Below are 13,873 nucleotides of genomic sequence, written 5' to 3'. Positions count from 1 at the left end.
TCGCAATGAAAATCTTTAGTTGGGATGTTCGTAGATTGGGGAGTCTATGGGCTACTAGAAAGTTTCGGTATGTGCTTAAACTGTACAATCCCCAGGTGGTCTTCATCATGGAGACTAAACTAAGATATGAATGGAGAATGTTAGGAGGAAGTGTGGTTTTCTAAATGGGGTTGATATTGCAGTGGATGGTTCAAGAGGAGGTTTACGCTTGGCATGAAAGGATAATACAAATATTTGTTTAAAAAGTTATTTGGCTTATCACATTCATGTCACATTGAAGGAAAATGATGATGGAAAGGAATGGAGGTTTATAAGGTTTTATGACTCCCTTTATGCACAAAATAGAGGCGCTACTTGGGGAAAGCTAAAAAACTTGAGTCGACTCCAAGGTTTACCTTGGAGGGTTTGTGGAGATTTTAACGAGATTTTTTATTCTTTTGAGAAGGTGGTGGCACGCCAAGAGAAGAGAGGAGGATGGTTGAGTTTAGTGATGTTTTGGAGAAGTGTCAACTGACGGATGTTGGTTTCTTGGGTACTTGGTTTACTTAGGAAAAAGGGAATTTGTCATAGACTAATATTTGTGAAAAGGTTAATAGGGGTGTAAAAAATTTAGAATTGAGGAATATATTTCCATCAGCAGTAATCTACCATTTGCCGCATTCTTTTTTTGACCATTATCCCTTTCTACTTGATATAGATATAGGATTGAAGCTCATGTCTAAAAGGGTATTTCGATTTAAGAGGTGGTGGGTTAAGGAGGAAAACTGTGCGGATGAGGTCAGACGACTGTGGCAATCAGGTAGAGGCAATATCTTAGAGAAGTTGAAGGTTTTACAGAGTGGGCTCATGAGATAGGTAACTGGGCTTAGATAGAAGAAGGAAGGGCGTAAGAAGGAATTGACAGAAAAAATAGAGTTTCTCTTAAATCAAGATAGAACTGATGAGAGTATGGCTAAATTGATTGATACTAGAGTACATCTTAATCTGGAGATTGATAAAAACGAGATGTATTGAGAGCAAAGGGCTCGAGTAAAGTAGTTGAAATTAGGGGACAAAAATACAAATTTGAACAAAGGGCTCGAGTAAACTAGTTGAAATTAGGGGACAAAAATATAAATTTATTTCATAATTATACCTTACCAAGAAGGAGAAGGAATACCATTCATAGTTTGAGGCATGACGATGGAAGAGAGACTTGTGATGATGGAGAGATGGAGGAAATTGCAAGGTATTATTTTTAACAACTATTCTCTTCTATATCCTTGTTGGGATTGAAAGATGTATTTTTGAAGAAGAAAATTTGAAGTTGATAACGAATTATATGAAGGAGGAGGTTGTGACGGCTCTTAAGGAGATAGGTCCTATGAAAACGTCGGGGGAGGATGGTTTTCTGGCTATATTCTTTCAACAATTTTGGCATATTTTGGGCGGCAAGGTTACAGACTATTGCTTGGGGATTTTAAACAGAGGTCTGCCTGTGGATCGTTGTAATTTTACTAATATTGTGCTTATAACTAAAGTCTTTAATCTAATGAACTTAGGAAACTTCAGACCTATTAGTTTATGTAATGTTCTTTATAAAATAATGGCCAAAATGATTGCGAATTTATTCGAAAGTATAATAAGTAATTGCATTGATAGTGCCCAAAGTGCCTTTGTGCTGGATAAATTAATTTCGGATAATGTGCTCCTTGCCTATGAGATTCTTCATACCTTTAGACAAAAAGGAGTTGGGAAGAAAGGTTTTACAGCATTTAAGTTAGACATAAGCAAAGCGTATGATAAGGTGGAGTGGTATTTTCTAAAAGTTATGATGTTACAGATGAGATTTCATACTTTGTGGGTGAAAAATATATTGAAGTGCAACACTTCAGTTTCATATTCAGTAATTATTAATGGAAAAAGTGGCTAGACATTTAAACCGGCGAGAGGAATTAGACAAGGGGACCCTCTTAGTCCTTTCTTGTTTTTAATGTTTAGTGAGGGCCTTTATGCGCTTATAACGATGGCCTTGATGGATGGGTCGATTAAAGGAGAAAAAGCAAGTAGAGGGGGTCCATCGATTTCTCATTTATTGTTTTCTGATGACAGTGTGTTGTTTGGAGAAGGTAGCAAGAGGGGTGCATAAGTTTTGAAATCAATCCTAAGGGAATACGAAAGATGCTTAGGGCAAAGCATCAATTACGACAAATCAACGATTTTTTATAGTAGCAACACTTTGTAGAAGTCTAGGTGAGTTGTTTTCAATATTCTTGGGGTGAGAAATTCAAATAATATGGAAATATATCTTGGTTTGCCAAATGTTGTGGGACTGTTGTGGGGAAAAATAAAAAAGCTTCTTTTCAACTCTTAAAGGATCGCATGAAGCAACGGATTGGGAATTGGAATTTGAGATTCCTTTCTCAAAGAGGTAAAGAAGGGTTTATTAAAGCCATTTTACAGGCTATACCCACTTACACTATGACCTATTTTTTACTTCCAAAGTCCTTGCGTATGGAATTGGACAGCATAATGGCTCAATTTTGGTGGCAAAAAGGATAAAGGCGAAAAGGGATTCATTGGAGCAGTTCCAGAATGGGCGTATAGGATTCCGTAGTTTATCCAAATTCAATGTTGCATTATTAGCTATACAAGGTTGGCGCATTCTTAATTATCCAGATTCAATATTAACGAAAGTTCTAAAGGCTAAGTATTTTACAAATACAAATTTTCTTAATTTTGAGTTAGGAAAACTACCTTCATATATCTGGAACAGTGTATGGGTAGCTAAAGGATTGCTGAAATATGTGATTTGCTGAAAGGTGGGAATAGGTTAGAATATTTCAATTGTTGCTGATGCGTGGCTCCCTGGAACTATAAGTTATAAGGCAGAATCAATTAGGAATTCCATTGAGCTAAGTAAAGTGGCAGATCTTATTGATGAACAAAAGAGAGAATGAAAGTCTGATTTTATTTATTCTACCTTCTCTAGAGAAAAGGCAAACAGAATTGTGTGAATTCCCTTAGCAATGGAACCTCATGCGGACTTCATGGTATGGAAGGGGCAAGCCTCTAAAGAATTCTCTGTGCGAAGTGCTTATAAACTTTTACATGGCTTTCTTCCTAATTATTTACAAACTGAGGCTAATTTATTTTACAAAAAATGATGGAATATTCACATTCCAAGGAAAATTAAAATCCTATTATGGAAATTTTCTTGAAATTTTAATCCTCATTTTGTTAATCTTTGGTGCAAGAGATTGCTCTCGGTGGTAGTATGTCCCAAATATGGAGCAGTTACTGAAAACATTGACCATATCTTCGAAGAATGCCCTGTGAGGCGAGAAGTTTGGATTAGCTTGAATCTGGAATGGGTATTAACAGAATTGATTTTGTCACACTAGGAGTGGCTTACCTGGGTGTTCAAGAGTAGTTCAAGCATTTAATGTCGAGTATTTTGCTACCCTTTGTGGGCGATCTGGACAGACAGAAACAAATGATTACATGAAGGAAAGAAAAGTATGGGCCTGGAAATTGTTGCATGGATAAACAAATATATTAAGGAACTAGAGGGGTATGAGGTTCGAGATTTTACCACGAGGCACGAGTCCATAGTTTGGTGGCTACCAGTTGGTTCTGTTGTCAAACTTAATTTCGACACTGCTTTTGATGACTCTCGGGTAAAATCAGTCTTAGGGGTGGTGGTTAGAAATGCTTCGGGGGAGGTCCTCGCATTCTAAACAGTGGCTCACGGAGAGGTGGCCTCTTCATTTGCAGGAGAGGCCCTTGTGTGCCTCCAAGCAATGTTTATGGGAAAATAGATGGGGTTCGCATCAGTTATCATTGAAGGAGACTCGATATTAGTAATAAAAAAAAGTAACTCAGAGAAGACTAACAAATCAGTGATTGGGGATATAATATGGAACATTCAGCAGCAAAAACAATTTTTTCACCAAATAACCTTTCAACATACATACAAATTTGCAAATATTATCGGTCACAACTTAGCTAGAGAAGCGATGAAAGGAGCGTGAGCATACCTGATCGGAATAGTCCCTGAGCAACGAACATTGGAGGTGGATCAACGGAGAATGAGGGAACCTGACTGAGGGTTGTTTGATAGGGGGTCTATGCATAGAAAGAAAACAGGAAAGTGGGATTTTGGAAACCGCTTTTCTGGGACTGGAATCGGTGCATTAATTGTGGAAATGCTAATTGGACTCCAACTGTTATCAGATTGGAAGTTTATTTTAATTTTCTGTTTAATTTTAATTTGTCTATTTCTTTGGTAATAATTTTAAGGTTTTACCATTATTGGGTTTTGTTTTCATTTTTTGGTGGGCCTGTGAATTTTGTTAGCCCATTCCTATCTTTTCTTTCATTAATATACTAGTCTATTTTGCAAAAAGTAAAAAAGATATGTGCAACTTAACAAACAGATGTCTCTAAAATAGTAATAAAATTAACAATAAAATAAAATTTATACAATATCCAAATAATAACAAAAAAATAGTAGCAACATAATTGTGAAATTGTACCAAAATAGTGAAAAAGCCAACAATAAAATAGCAATAAAATAATAAAAAATAGAAAAATAATGCAATTTTTTTTTTGCATATTCAGGCCGGGCTTAGGCCAAAAAAGCCTTACTCGAGACCTAAAATCCTCTCATTTTTCGAACGGGCCTTCAGACTAGACTAGATGGCCTGGCCCATGAATAGGTTGACATGTAAGTTATCACGCCAACAATGTTAAAATTTAATGTTTTAATCATCATTTCCTTTAGAAAAAAATGATACAACTATTTTTGAAAGTTGATGGCTAAATTTAGCTTTTAAAAAGTAAGAGTCACTTGAAAAAAATATAAACATTAAGAATTAAATTTATTATTATATCATTTTTTTTTATTTTGTAAACCGAAAATCGGTTGAAATATATTTAAATTATAATAAGCCAAATTTAATAAAATTAAACGGGATTAAAAATGATATTTAGATTTTTTTTAATTAGCTATTTAGCCCTACTTACGGGCACATGTAAAATTTAAGAAGGGGTAATTTCATTTTATTTAGAGATGGAATTTCAAAATCTTCAAAACCATGGAAAAGATATGATAAGGGCATTTGTTATTTTATGTTACGGTTACAGCTTACGTCATACATATGCAACATAGTCCAAAATGCCCTTATAGGAAATGACCTTATTGTCAAGCTTTGAAGTAATTTTTAACTATAAACTATTTCTAAGTTTAAAGACAAGAAGCTAGTTATGTAGCATTAATTTCAAATAACAAGGATTTTTTTTAAAAAATATAATATAATCAAAATCCAAATAATCATGATGGAATTTATGCTTAATCATGATTCTGTATTCTTTGATTTTGTACAGGAACTAAAGACCTGTTTTTTTAATGGTCTCATAAGGCATGTCGATGCTGAGGTTGTAATGAAATCAATGGTCCAACATGGCAAAGATTTTGTCTAAAACTATGAATTATCCCCATCATTTATTTCTTCAAAAATGAGTTAATCTTTGATTAGTAGGGTTTTTTTTTTTTACTTAAATAATAATCAAAAGAGAGCGCAAAATAAACCAATTTTGCGTAAGGATGTGGTCATGACCGCAAGTAAACTGCGTCCTGTTCGTTTTCATTTCTTCACTTTTACTCTCAGGTCAGTCCCATTCAATTAATTAAAAGTTTTCAATTGAATTGAATTGGAATTCCTTCTCAATTTCTAATTTTGTTTTTGTTTTTGTCTTATTATAGTTCATAATTTTAGGATGTTCAATTCTGGGTAAGTGCTAGTTTTTTAATTATTTCAGTTTCTTTTTTCTGGGTGTTTTTGAGGATTGCAAAACCATGGGTTGATTGATGTTTTTGAAAACTGTTGGCTGAATGAGTTCATTTGAGTTTGGTTGCAGAATGTTCCCTGTTTGTAGCATCAATCTTATTTTTTCTAATTAGATTTGATTATATCTCTATATAAACTAGCTTCATGGAGTTCTTGAAGATTACAATTTTCTTATTTGGCAATTGAATGTTTTGGGAATTAGACCCCCAAAACGGGATAAAACTCTCTCCACTGTTTTCTTTCCATTCACAAGATTCGATCTCAAAATTTTGCTTGGCATTGAGCTCCTTTCCACTCGACTCAGGATCACTTTTAGATCTCTTTTAGCAATCACAATATCAGTGGTATTAATTTTGTTTTATATTTCAGTCTTGTTTTTCGGGATCAAGCATAATAAGAGTTCAAAAGAAAAATGAAGTTCAGAAAAGGGAACTTGGTGGAGGTTTTGAGAAGAGAAGATGATCCATGTGGTTCCTGGTTTACTGGTAATATTCTTTCAGCAGATGGTGACTACTATATTGTTAGGTACAAACTGTTTACAGACTGTGAAGGAAGAAGGGTGGTGGAGACGGTGAAAGGGAAGGACGTTAGACCATTGCCTCCATATGTAAACCGGAAGAATTGGGCAGTCGGGGATGTAGCTGAGGTGTTCGATATCCAGTGTTGGAGGATAGGAAAGGTTGCAAAGGTGTTAAAGAACAATGATTCATTTGTCATTAAGTTGTTTGGGTCCATCCTACTTAAAGAATTCCATGTGTCAAGTTTAAGGGTTAGGCAGGCTTGGCATGGTAACAAATGGATGGTGGTTGGGAAGGTAAATGCCCCTTGCATTCATCGTGCTTTGGACCTAAATTCTCTTTTCTAAATGTTTAAGTTTATTAGAGCTCTCTCTCTATAAAGCATAGCATAACTCGTGATAAGTCGTTTCGAATGAATTCAAGAAAATATCTTCTTGTTGCCTTCCACATTGTTCTTTATGATATGAACTTGATTCTTGCTTGAGCTGCAGTTGTTTTTTTCCGTATTATCAATATATCTGAATCAGCCTACATGTGATTGCAGGTTGCTCAAAGTAAAGATTTGGCCAACAGTTTTACAGCGAAAACTCCGTACTGTGCCAGTGGCTTGCGTTTCAAGACTCCATTACTTATGAACAAAGCTTTGCGGTCTAAAGAGAAGAATAGAGAGGGACAACATAAGACCAGGGCTCATAATGTCATACATAAAGTCTACGCACATCAATCTGAAAAATGCAACATTGAGAAGCACTTTCGAGGAAACCTCAAGACTAGGAAATCACCTCTTAAGAGAACACTTCCTTGGTTTAACCAGGTAGATGATTTTTCTTACCCGAATGCAGGGATTGATGAAACATTAATTAAGCAATCGACTAAAAGGAATAACAGGATGGAAGACGCAAGTCCATACTGTGTATATCATTCTTCGAGGTCTGTTCAGTATACTGAAAATAGCAACCAATGCTCAGTTGCTAGCTGTAGTTTCAATGGTGTTGCTGGTGGCCGACTTTCTCCTAAACCGTTGGAAAACACATCTGATCATTCCGATGCCAAGTCGTCATTCCCATCTTTGTGTGGCAAAAGAGACTTACCCTCATCCCCTGTTGAAAAAGTCATCAATATCCATGAACTAGAGCTTCGTGCTTACAAGTCGACAGTAGAGGCATTGTATGCTTCGGGTCCTTTAACTTGGGAGCAGGAGGCATTGTTAACAAATCTCCGCCTCTCCCTTAACATTTCAGATGGGGAACACCTACTCCAGTTGAGACACCTTTTGTCTGCTCACGTTTTATGATCCGGTCATGTTTGTCTCATATGTCTTGTCACGGCATATGGATTTAATTGCTTTGAGGCTCTCTTGCAGGTGGGTGGCGGCACCTTAACCTTCCTCGTTATAAACCTTTCAGGTGTACATAACATGTAAAGTATATGGAGGAATTGAGGTTTTACATGTTGAAGCTTAGGCCTTAGAGCCAATAGCAGGAGTTCATGTCTTATTATAAGGGTGATTTGGCTGAAGAAATTTCATTTTGTTTTGTAATAAAAGATCATATGTAGGAAAAAAAAACGTCGGATTCCTATTTTTTGATAATTCAAATGAGGACTGGATTCGATAATTCTGTCTGGTTAATTCAGTTTTAGTATACTATACATGATATATATATATATAATAGATATTTTTATTTGTACTTTTAAGAATGAAAATATATGAAGATTTTAATCCAAATTTTATTTTTGTAATATATTTTAATTAATGTTTTTATATTTATATTTATATTTATATTCCTTTAAAAATCGAATAGAGATAGTTGGAAATCATAATTTAAACATTAAAAGAAGAGTAAATTATATATCTGATATTACAAATTTCATCTCAACATTAAATAAAAAGAGAGTAGATTTTACATTTCAGTTTGAGCCATCCCAAAATTTTGGTATTGCACAATGTGGACATGAGTGAATTGAATATTTGTTAACAATTGAGAGATGTAAAATGTTAAACATGTATGTTATATAACATATCTTGGCAACAAAACAAATGTTAGATTGCCTTCAAATCACAGAATCTGGCATCTGCAACCTTGTGATGTTTGAGGCCCTTCAAACCATACATCCCATGATGGGTTTATGGGACCATTTGTTCTGTAATCAAATAACAAATCCAAGCATTAGAGGTTTAGAGAAAAAAAATTTATCTAAAACAGAATACAAAAACAAGACAAGTTTTAGTAGTTACAGTGGAAGTAGTGGATCAGGTCTGGTCTCCATGCTAAGCAGCAATCTGTAAAAAAAGGCCGATGCTAATATGGGTCAAACAAGTTACCATATAATATATGCGTGAAGCGTCATGCCAAACATGCTAGTATGTCGATACCATGAGAAGTGTACCGACAGCTGATGAGCAAATACTTAGATCAGGAAAATCTTGTCCAACAGCAAAATATATTGATAAATGAAAATGCTTTAGAATCAGACAAGTAACAGTTTCTAGTTTCGCAAGTTCATGGGAAAGAAAATTTTATTTCTTAAAACTTACTCCTTGCACAAGGTTGACACGTTATCTGTTTTCTCAAGCTCTTCCATCTCTTCCTGGAAAACGATACATAAAGAGGGGGGAGAAACATAAGACATACAAAGCTGTAATATGGTGTCTTTTACACTGATACAAAAACCAAATTCATCATCTGCCTGCAGCAAAAGATAAGTGCAAACGGGATGGGACAATACCAGTGTCTATGAACCAATGGCCTACAACCATTGATATAGCACACATCATTTAAATACCACACAAACATAGGAACAAAAGGGGCATTATAAATTATCAGACTCTAAATGGAAATCTATTCATGTGGAGTAGTAATGGATAGTATAATCAAAGGCCAATAGCTGCCACCATAGAGGTTTTTATGTGGTGAAAGTGCACAAACATTGCTAACAGTTTCTTTATGCAACTCATGGAAAAGCATGACCAATCAAAGTGAAGCTTAGCAAAGACCAAGAACAAGTCAAAACTAATTCAAGAAAGCTCTTTTGCCTATCACACACAGATTCCACCACCACTAATAAGCACTAGATAGGAAGACATTTGGCTTATCGTGTTCACGGTGCCAAAAAGACTAATTCATTAACAACAAAACAAACAGTGTTTAGCACTTTCCACAAGTAGAGCCGCCATAGCAAGATTGATACAGAACTTCTTCCGCCACCTAGACAGACTTCTCAAGCATCAGTATAAACAGATGAGCAGCGCATATCGGCAAGATCTTGGCCAATTTTTGCAACAAATTAGCAAAAAAGGAAATTACAGTATCCTAGTATAAGATCCAAAAAATGATCAAAAGCCTATTGAATTGGGATCGCCAGTAAAAGAAGAACTATTAAACACCCAATTTTAAGATCTGCTTTGAATAGTTGCACTACAAGGATCTTAGCTTTCCCTTCCAATGACTCTAAGCCATCACTATGTTCCTCTACTTAGCTCAACTTACCAACTAAATGGATAATCCAATACAAGAATCTAAAAAATTTTTGCTTCCTTTTTCTATTATCTTAAGAAGAAAAGCTTATGAAAAAGCTTGCACTTTCTTCTCCTGACATGTTCTAAGACTTTTTCTACGGAAAATTCAAGCTCCGTTTTTTTTTATAAAGAAATCCTTAAATTTATCAAAAGACAGACCAAGTCAAAATTCTTAACGGCATTCTCAAAGAGTATAGAGCAAACCTTAAATGGAAAAGAATAAAAAAGAAAAGGAGAAGCTAACCTCGAGGAACTTGGATTCTTGTTCGACACGCTTGAGTTGGGCAAGAATCCGATGTTTGCCTCTAGTATCAGCTGCTGAACCAGCCGCTTGCTGTTCATCCGCCGACGACGCCGTTTCTGACTCCATTGCTGCTCTCGCTCTCGCTTACCTGATGGCTGCTGCAAATATTCAAAAATTTCAATACAATTTGCTCATTCCCGAAAACGACGCGGATCGTTTTGTTTCATTTCATTTCATTTCTTGTAGAATTTGGAAATTTGAATGCAATGAAGCAAACCTGCAGATCTGAATTTGTCGTACAAGGCTTTGATCTTTTTTTAATTCTAATTTTTTGCTGTTTCTCTCTAAAAACTCTGGAAACGGAAACGAGTAAACGACTTTTCTTCGTTTACTATTTGTTTTCTTCGAAAGCTGTTCTTCTTTTCCTCATTTCCACTTCTTTGCCCCCCCAGCAATTAAAAATAAAATGCTTTTAACTTTCCCTCACTCCCTATACTCTTCTATATTTTCAAATTTACTCCCATCTCTTTTTATTTTCAACCTATAATCCTTGAAACACTTAAATCAGAAGAAAATGCGTGCTTGAATACCAACTAAGCTAAAGCCCAATTAAATTTCCACATACAATGCAATTATAACTATAACATAATATTTTTGAGCAATAACAAATTAGGACCAAATTAATACAACAAACAGATGGAAAAACCTAAATACAACTAGACAAAAACCCACTCATGGCAACTGTATACGATTCGACTAGAGACTCACACATGATAATTGCATAGAGTGGAACTCAAATTTAAGTATTCAAAGACCTAGAGCCTCAACCTTTACCTGCACATCTTCTTCTTCTTCTTCTTCTTTTTTAAGAATTGAATCTTTTACTTGTTTTTAAGCTTAAATGCTAAAAAATCCTAAACCCTTAATAAAAATTAAAATTAATTAAAAATTAGCAATCAATTGAACTCCTAAAATATAATTTTCCATTAAAGCTTTTGAAGGGCTGTTAAGTGATGATCAGGTAGAAGAATGATAGTTTAGCATGAAAAAATAATGGTGTGACAGCTAACGTGGAAAAATATCGACGTGGAGGCTTAATTATTTTTAATTATTTTACGAGGGCTTAATTGATTTTTAAATTATTTAAGCCTAACAATTATCAAAATATTATAAAAATTAGAAATTTATAAAAAATCTATAAATATTATAAAAACAAAAATCTATAAATATTATAAAAACAAAAAAATATAAAAATATAAAATTTATAAAACAATTATAAAAATATATAAAATATAGAGAAATTAATTTTAATAAAAATATGAAAGAATAATGAAAATATTATAAAAATTTTAAAAATTATAGAGAAATTATTAAAATGGTAAAAAAATTTAAAAAAAATTAAAAACATGTATTTTGAAAGTTAATGGGAGAGTTTGACCTATGATGGTTATTGGACTTAGTATAGGATTTCGAGCCACTTCTTTAACAATGTGCTTAGTGTTTGATAGCTTAAGATAGTGGTCAATGATGATTTTGATTGAGGAGAGGTAATATGACGACAATTGATAAGAATTGACTAAATATAATGTATGGTAGTGATAAGTCGTAATTTATATATATTTTTATCCCATGCTTAGCACATTTTTGGATGAATTATCATTAGATTTGTGGAATTTGATGCTCCTAATCCTTTTATTTCATGTTTTATACTTAGGTGAGCATAGGAGAGTAAAAAGAGCGAGAAACGGGCCAAAAACGGAGAAAATGGGTCAACGTGGGAAATCAACGCAGCCTGGACTTCCTCACAGGGGTAAACCACATGGCTGTGTCTATTTAACAGGCTCTAACACGGTTTAAAGCACTTGCACACGGGCGTGGTACATGGCCGTGTCCCTGTCGAGCCCAAGTCTAATTCTATTTGAAAAAGGGCATTTTTAAGGGTTTTGAGACATTCTAAAGCCTATATAAACACCCTAGAGGAAGATTAAGGGGGACACACGGAGTAGGAGGCAAGGAATTACTTGAAAAAAGCCGATTGATCCATCTCAGAAGCCGAATTCTTCTTTTAGACTGAAGATCTCCCTTCAATTTCCTTCAGGGGTTTTTGGGTTTTCTTTATGTTTTGTTACCATTGTTCTTCTGAGATGTTTTCTTTTACATATATGAACTAAATCCCCTAAAAACCTAAGGGGGATGAAACCTAAGACGGATATTGTTATTATTTTCTAAATTATATGATAAATACTTGATTTGTTCTTAATTATGTGTTCTTAATTCTTGCTTTAATATTCCAGGATATTGATTCAAGTATTGATGTGCTTAATCAGAGGAGCAAAAGTCCTTGTCTAATATTAGATCTAGCATAATTAATCGGAGTTGTTTGCACCCCTAGACATAGGGCGACATAAATCTGCCGGATTAGGGTCAAACCTAATAAGAGAATCTATAGATCGAGTTAATGCAACACTATGGGTTTTAATTAGAAAGAGATTTCAATTAATTAACCTAGGGTTAGACGTTGTTAGTCTCGAGAGAGATTATAATATAAATTAGGGATTTCTATGGATCAAGTCAAGTGAATAAATCGTCTAATTCAGAGTCAAATAACAAGTGAAGTCCAGGTGGAATTTCCTTTGGGTGTTGTCTAAATCAATCAGTTTTCTCAAAAGTATTTCCCCAATTTACTTCCTGTGCATTCTTAGTTTAGTTAATTAGTTTAGATAAAACAAATCCTCTTATTTTTAGGCTAGATAATAATAAAAAAGTTAATACTAGTACTTTTAGTTCCCGTGGGTTCAACATTCCGGTCTTGCTATAAACTATACTATTATTCGATAGGTGCGATTGCCTTCATCGTGATAATAGTTAGTTTTCAAGTACAATCAATCATAAAAATAAAACTTATCACGAGACAGCACATTAAGTTTTTGGCGCCGTTTTCGGGGAACTAAAATATTAGGAACGCTTAATTTTTATTACTTTAGCCATTTATTTTATTGCAATTTAAATCTTATCTTAGTTTTGTTAATTTTAATAAATTTTTGTTTGTTTTCTTCTGACAGGTTTTTATAGTTTATGACTAGAAGAAACCCGTCAGAACCACTATTTTTTGACAGTGAGATTGAAAGTACAGCTCGCAGAAATCGAAGAGAAATCAGGTGAAACCTAAGAAACATAGAGGAAGGACAAGAGGACTATATCCATAATACAACAGAGGAGATGGCTGAAAATCAGAATAATTAGCTTCCTCCTATGGTTGCCGTAGATCCAATAAATCAGAATCCTGCTCCTCGTACTATGTATGATTATGCTAAACCTATTTTAATAGGAGCCGAAACGAGTATAGTTAGACCTGCTATTGCTGCAAATAATTTTAAATTGAAACCTAACACAATTCAAATGATATAACAGTTTGTTCAATTTGATGGTTTGCAAGACGAGGATCCAAACACTCACTTGGCAAATTTTCTGGAGTTTTGCGACACTTTTAAGATTAATGGCGTTTCTGACGATGCCTTCACCTTTGGTTGTTTCCCTTTTCGTTGAGGAACAAAGCTATATAGTGGTTAAACTCGTTACTACGAGGGTCAATCACAACTTGGGAACAAATGACCGAAAAATTTTTACTTAAATATTTTTCGCCTGCTAAAACGGCTAAGTTGAGGAATGATATCTCTTCTTTTGTGCAGATGGATTTAGAAACCCTCTATGATGCATGGGAGAGATACAAGGATCTATTGAGAAGGTGCCCTTACCATGGGTT

The 13,873-nt window shown here is 34.5% G+C and overlaps 2 protein-coding genes, 1 long non-coding RNA gene and 1 other non-coding gene across 6 annotated transcripts; 1 reads left to right on the top strand and 3 right to left on the bottom strand.

Moving 5' to 3' along the window:
- Nucleotides 1-2,889: 2,889 nt before the first annotated feature.
- Nucleotides 2,890-4,237, bottom strand: LOC108469022 (uncharacterized). Its single transcript, XR_001869024.2, has 3 exons — nt 3,575-4,237; nt 3,395-3,457; nt 2,890-3,312 (listed from the first exon to the last, which is right to left on the bottom strand). It is a non-coding gene; the product is annotated as an uncharacterized LOC108469022 (long non-coding RNA).
- Nucleotides 4,238-5,305: 1,068 nt separating this feature from the next.
- On the top strand, nt 5,306-7,965 carry LOC108468073 (uncharacterized). Of its 2 annotated transcripts, XM_017768929.2 has the most exons (4): nt 5,306-5,651; nt 5,747-5,774; nt 6,201-6,645; nt 6,894-7,965. In XM_017768929.2, exons 3-4 carry the CDS (start codon nt 6,244-6,246, stop codon nt 7,641-7,643), a joined length of 1,152 nt encoding a protein of 383 aa, XP_017624418.1. In that variant the 5' UTR covers nt 5,306-5,651; nt 5,747-5,774; nt 6,201-6,243; the 3' UTR covers nt 7,644-7,965. The 2 variants fall into 2 exon arrangements, with proteins under 2 accessions (XP_017624418.1, XP_017624419.1); XM_017768930.2 differs by lacking the exon at nt 5,747-5,774 and having other exon boundaries at nt 5,310-5,651.
- A 229-nt stretch (nt 7,966-8,194) lies between these two features.
- LOC108469004 (guanine nucleotide-binding protein subunit gamma 2-like) lies at nt 8,195-10,596 on the bottom strand. Of its 2 annotated transcripts, none has more exons than XM_017769880.2 (5): nt 10,388-10,596; nt 10,111-10,265; nt 8,886-8,938; nt 8,586-8,630; nt 8,195-8,491 (listed from the first exon to the last, which is right to left on the bottom strand). In XM_017769880.2, the coding sequence occupies exons 2-5, from the start codon at nt 10,234-10,236 to the stop codon at nt 8,407-8,409; spliced, it is 309 nt and encodes a 102-aa protein (XP_017625369.2). In that variant the 5' UTR covers nt 10,237-10,265; nt 10,388-10,596; the 3' UTR covers nt 8,195-8,406. The 2 variants fall into 2 exon arrangements, with proteins under 2 accessions (XP_017625369.2, XP_017625367.2); XM_017769878.2 differs by having other exon boundaries at nt 10,111-10,268; nt 10,388-10,594.
- Nucleotides 10,597-13,766: 3,170 nt separating this feature from the next.
- On the bottom strand, nt 13,767-13,873 carry LOC128279592 (small nucleolar RNA R71). The gene has a single exon (XR_008269794.1). It is a non-coding gene; the product is annotated as a small nucleolar RNA R71 (small nucleolar RNA).

This window comes from Gossypium arboreum, chromosome 8 (assembly GCF_025698485.1).
Source record: "Gossypium arboreum isolate Shixiya-1 chromosome 8, ASM2569848v2, whole genome shotgun sequence".
In the NCBI taxonomy this organism is placed as follows: domain Eukaryota; kingdom Viridiplantae; phylum Streptophyta; class Magnoliopsida; order Malvales; family Malvaceae; genus Gossypium; species Gossypium arboreum.
The sequence above is the reverse complement of the archived record's forward strand: the minus strand, read 5'-3'. Positions and strand labels throughout refer to the sequence as shown.

What these genes read in the sequence shown, in the direction of transcription:
- LOC108468073 (XM_017768929.2), top strand. Translation starts at nt 6,244, where the DNA reads ATGAAGTTCAGAAAAGGGAACTTGGTGGAGGTTTTGAGAAGAGAAGAT. An exon ending in AATGGATGGTGGTTGGGAAG is followed by an intron (nt 6,646 to 6,893) that starts GTAAATGCCCCT and finishes ATGTGATTGCAG; the next exon opens with GTTGCTCAAAGTAAAGATTT.
- LOC108469004 (XM_017769880.2), bottom strand. Translation starts at nt 10,236, where the DNA reads ATGGAGTCAGAAACGGCGTCGTCGGCGGATGAACAGCAAGCGGCTGGT. An exon ending in AAGAATCCAAGTTCCTCGAG is followed by an intron (nt 8,939 to 10,110) that starts GTTAGCTTCTCC and finishes ATCGTTTTCCAG; the next exon opens with GAAGAGATGGAAGAGCTTGA. An exon ending in GTGTCAACCTTGTGCAAGGA is followed by an intron (nt 8,631 to 8,885) that starts GTAAGTTTTAAG and finishes CTTTTTTTACAG; the next exon opens with ATTGCTGCTTAGCATGGAGA.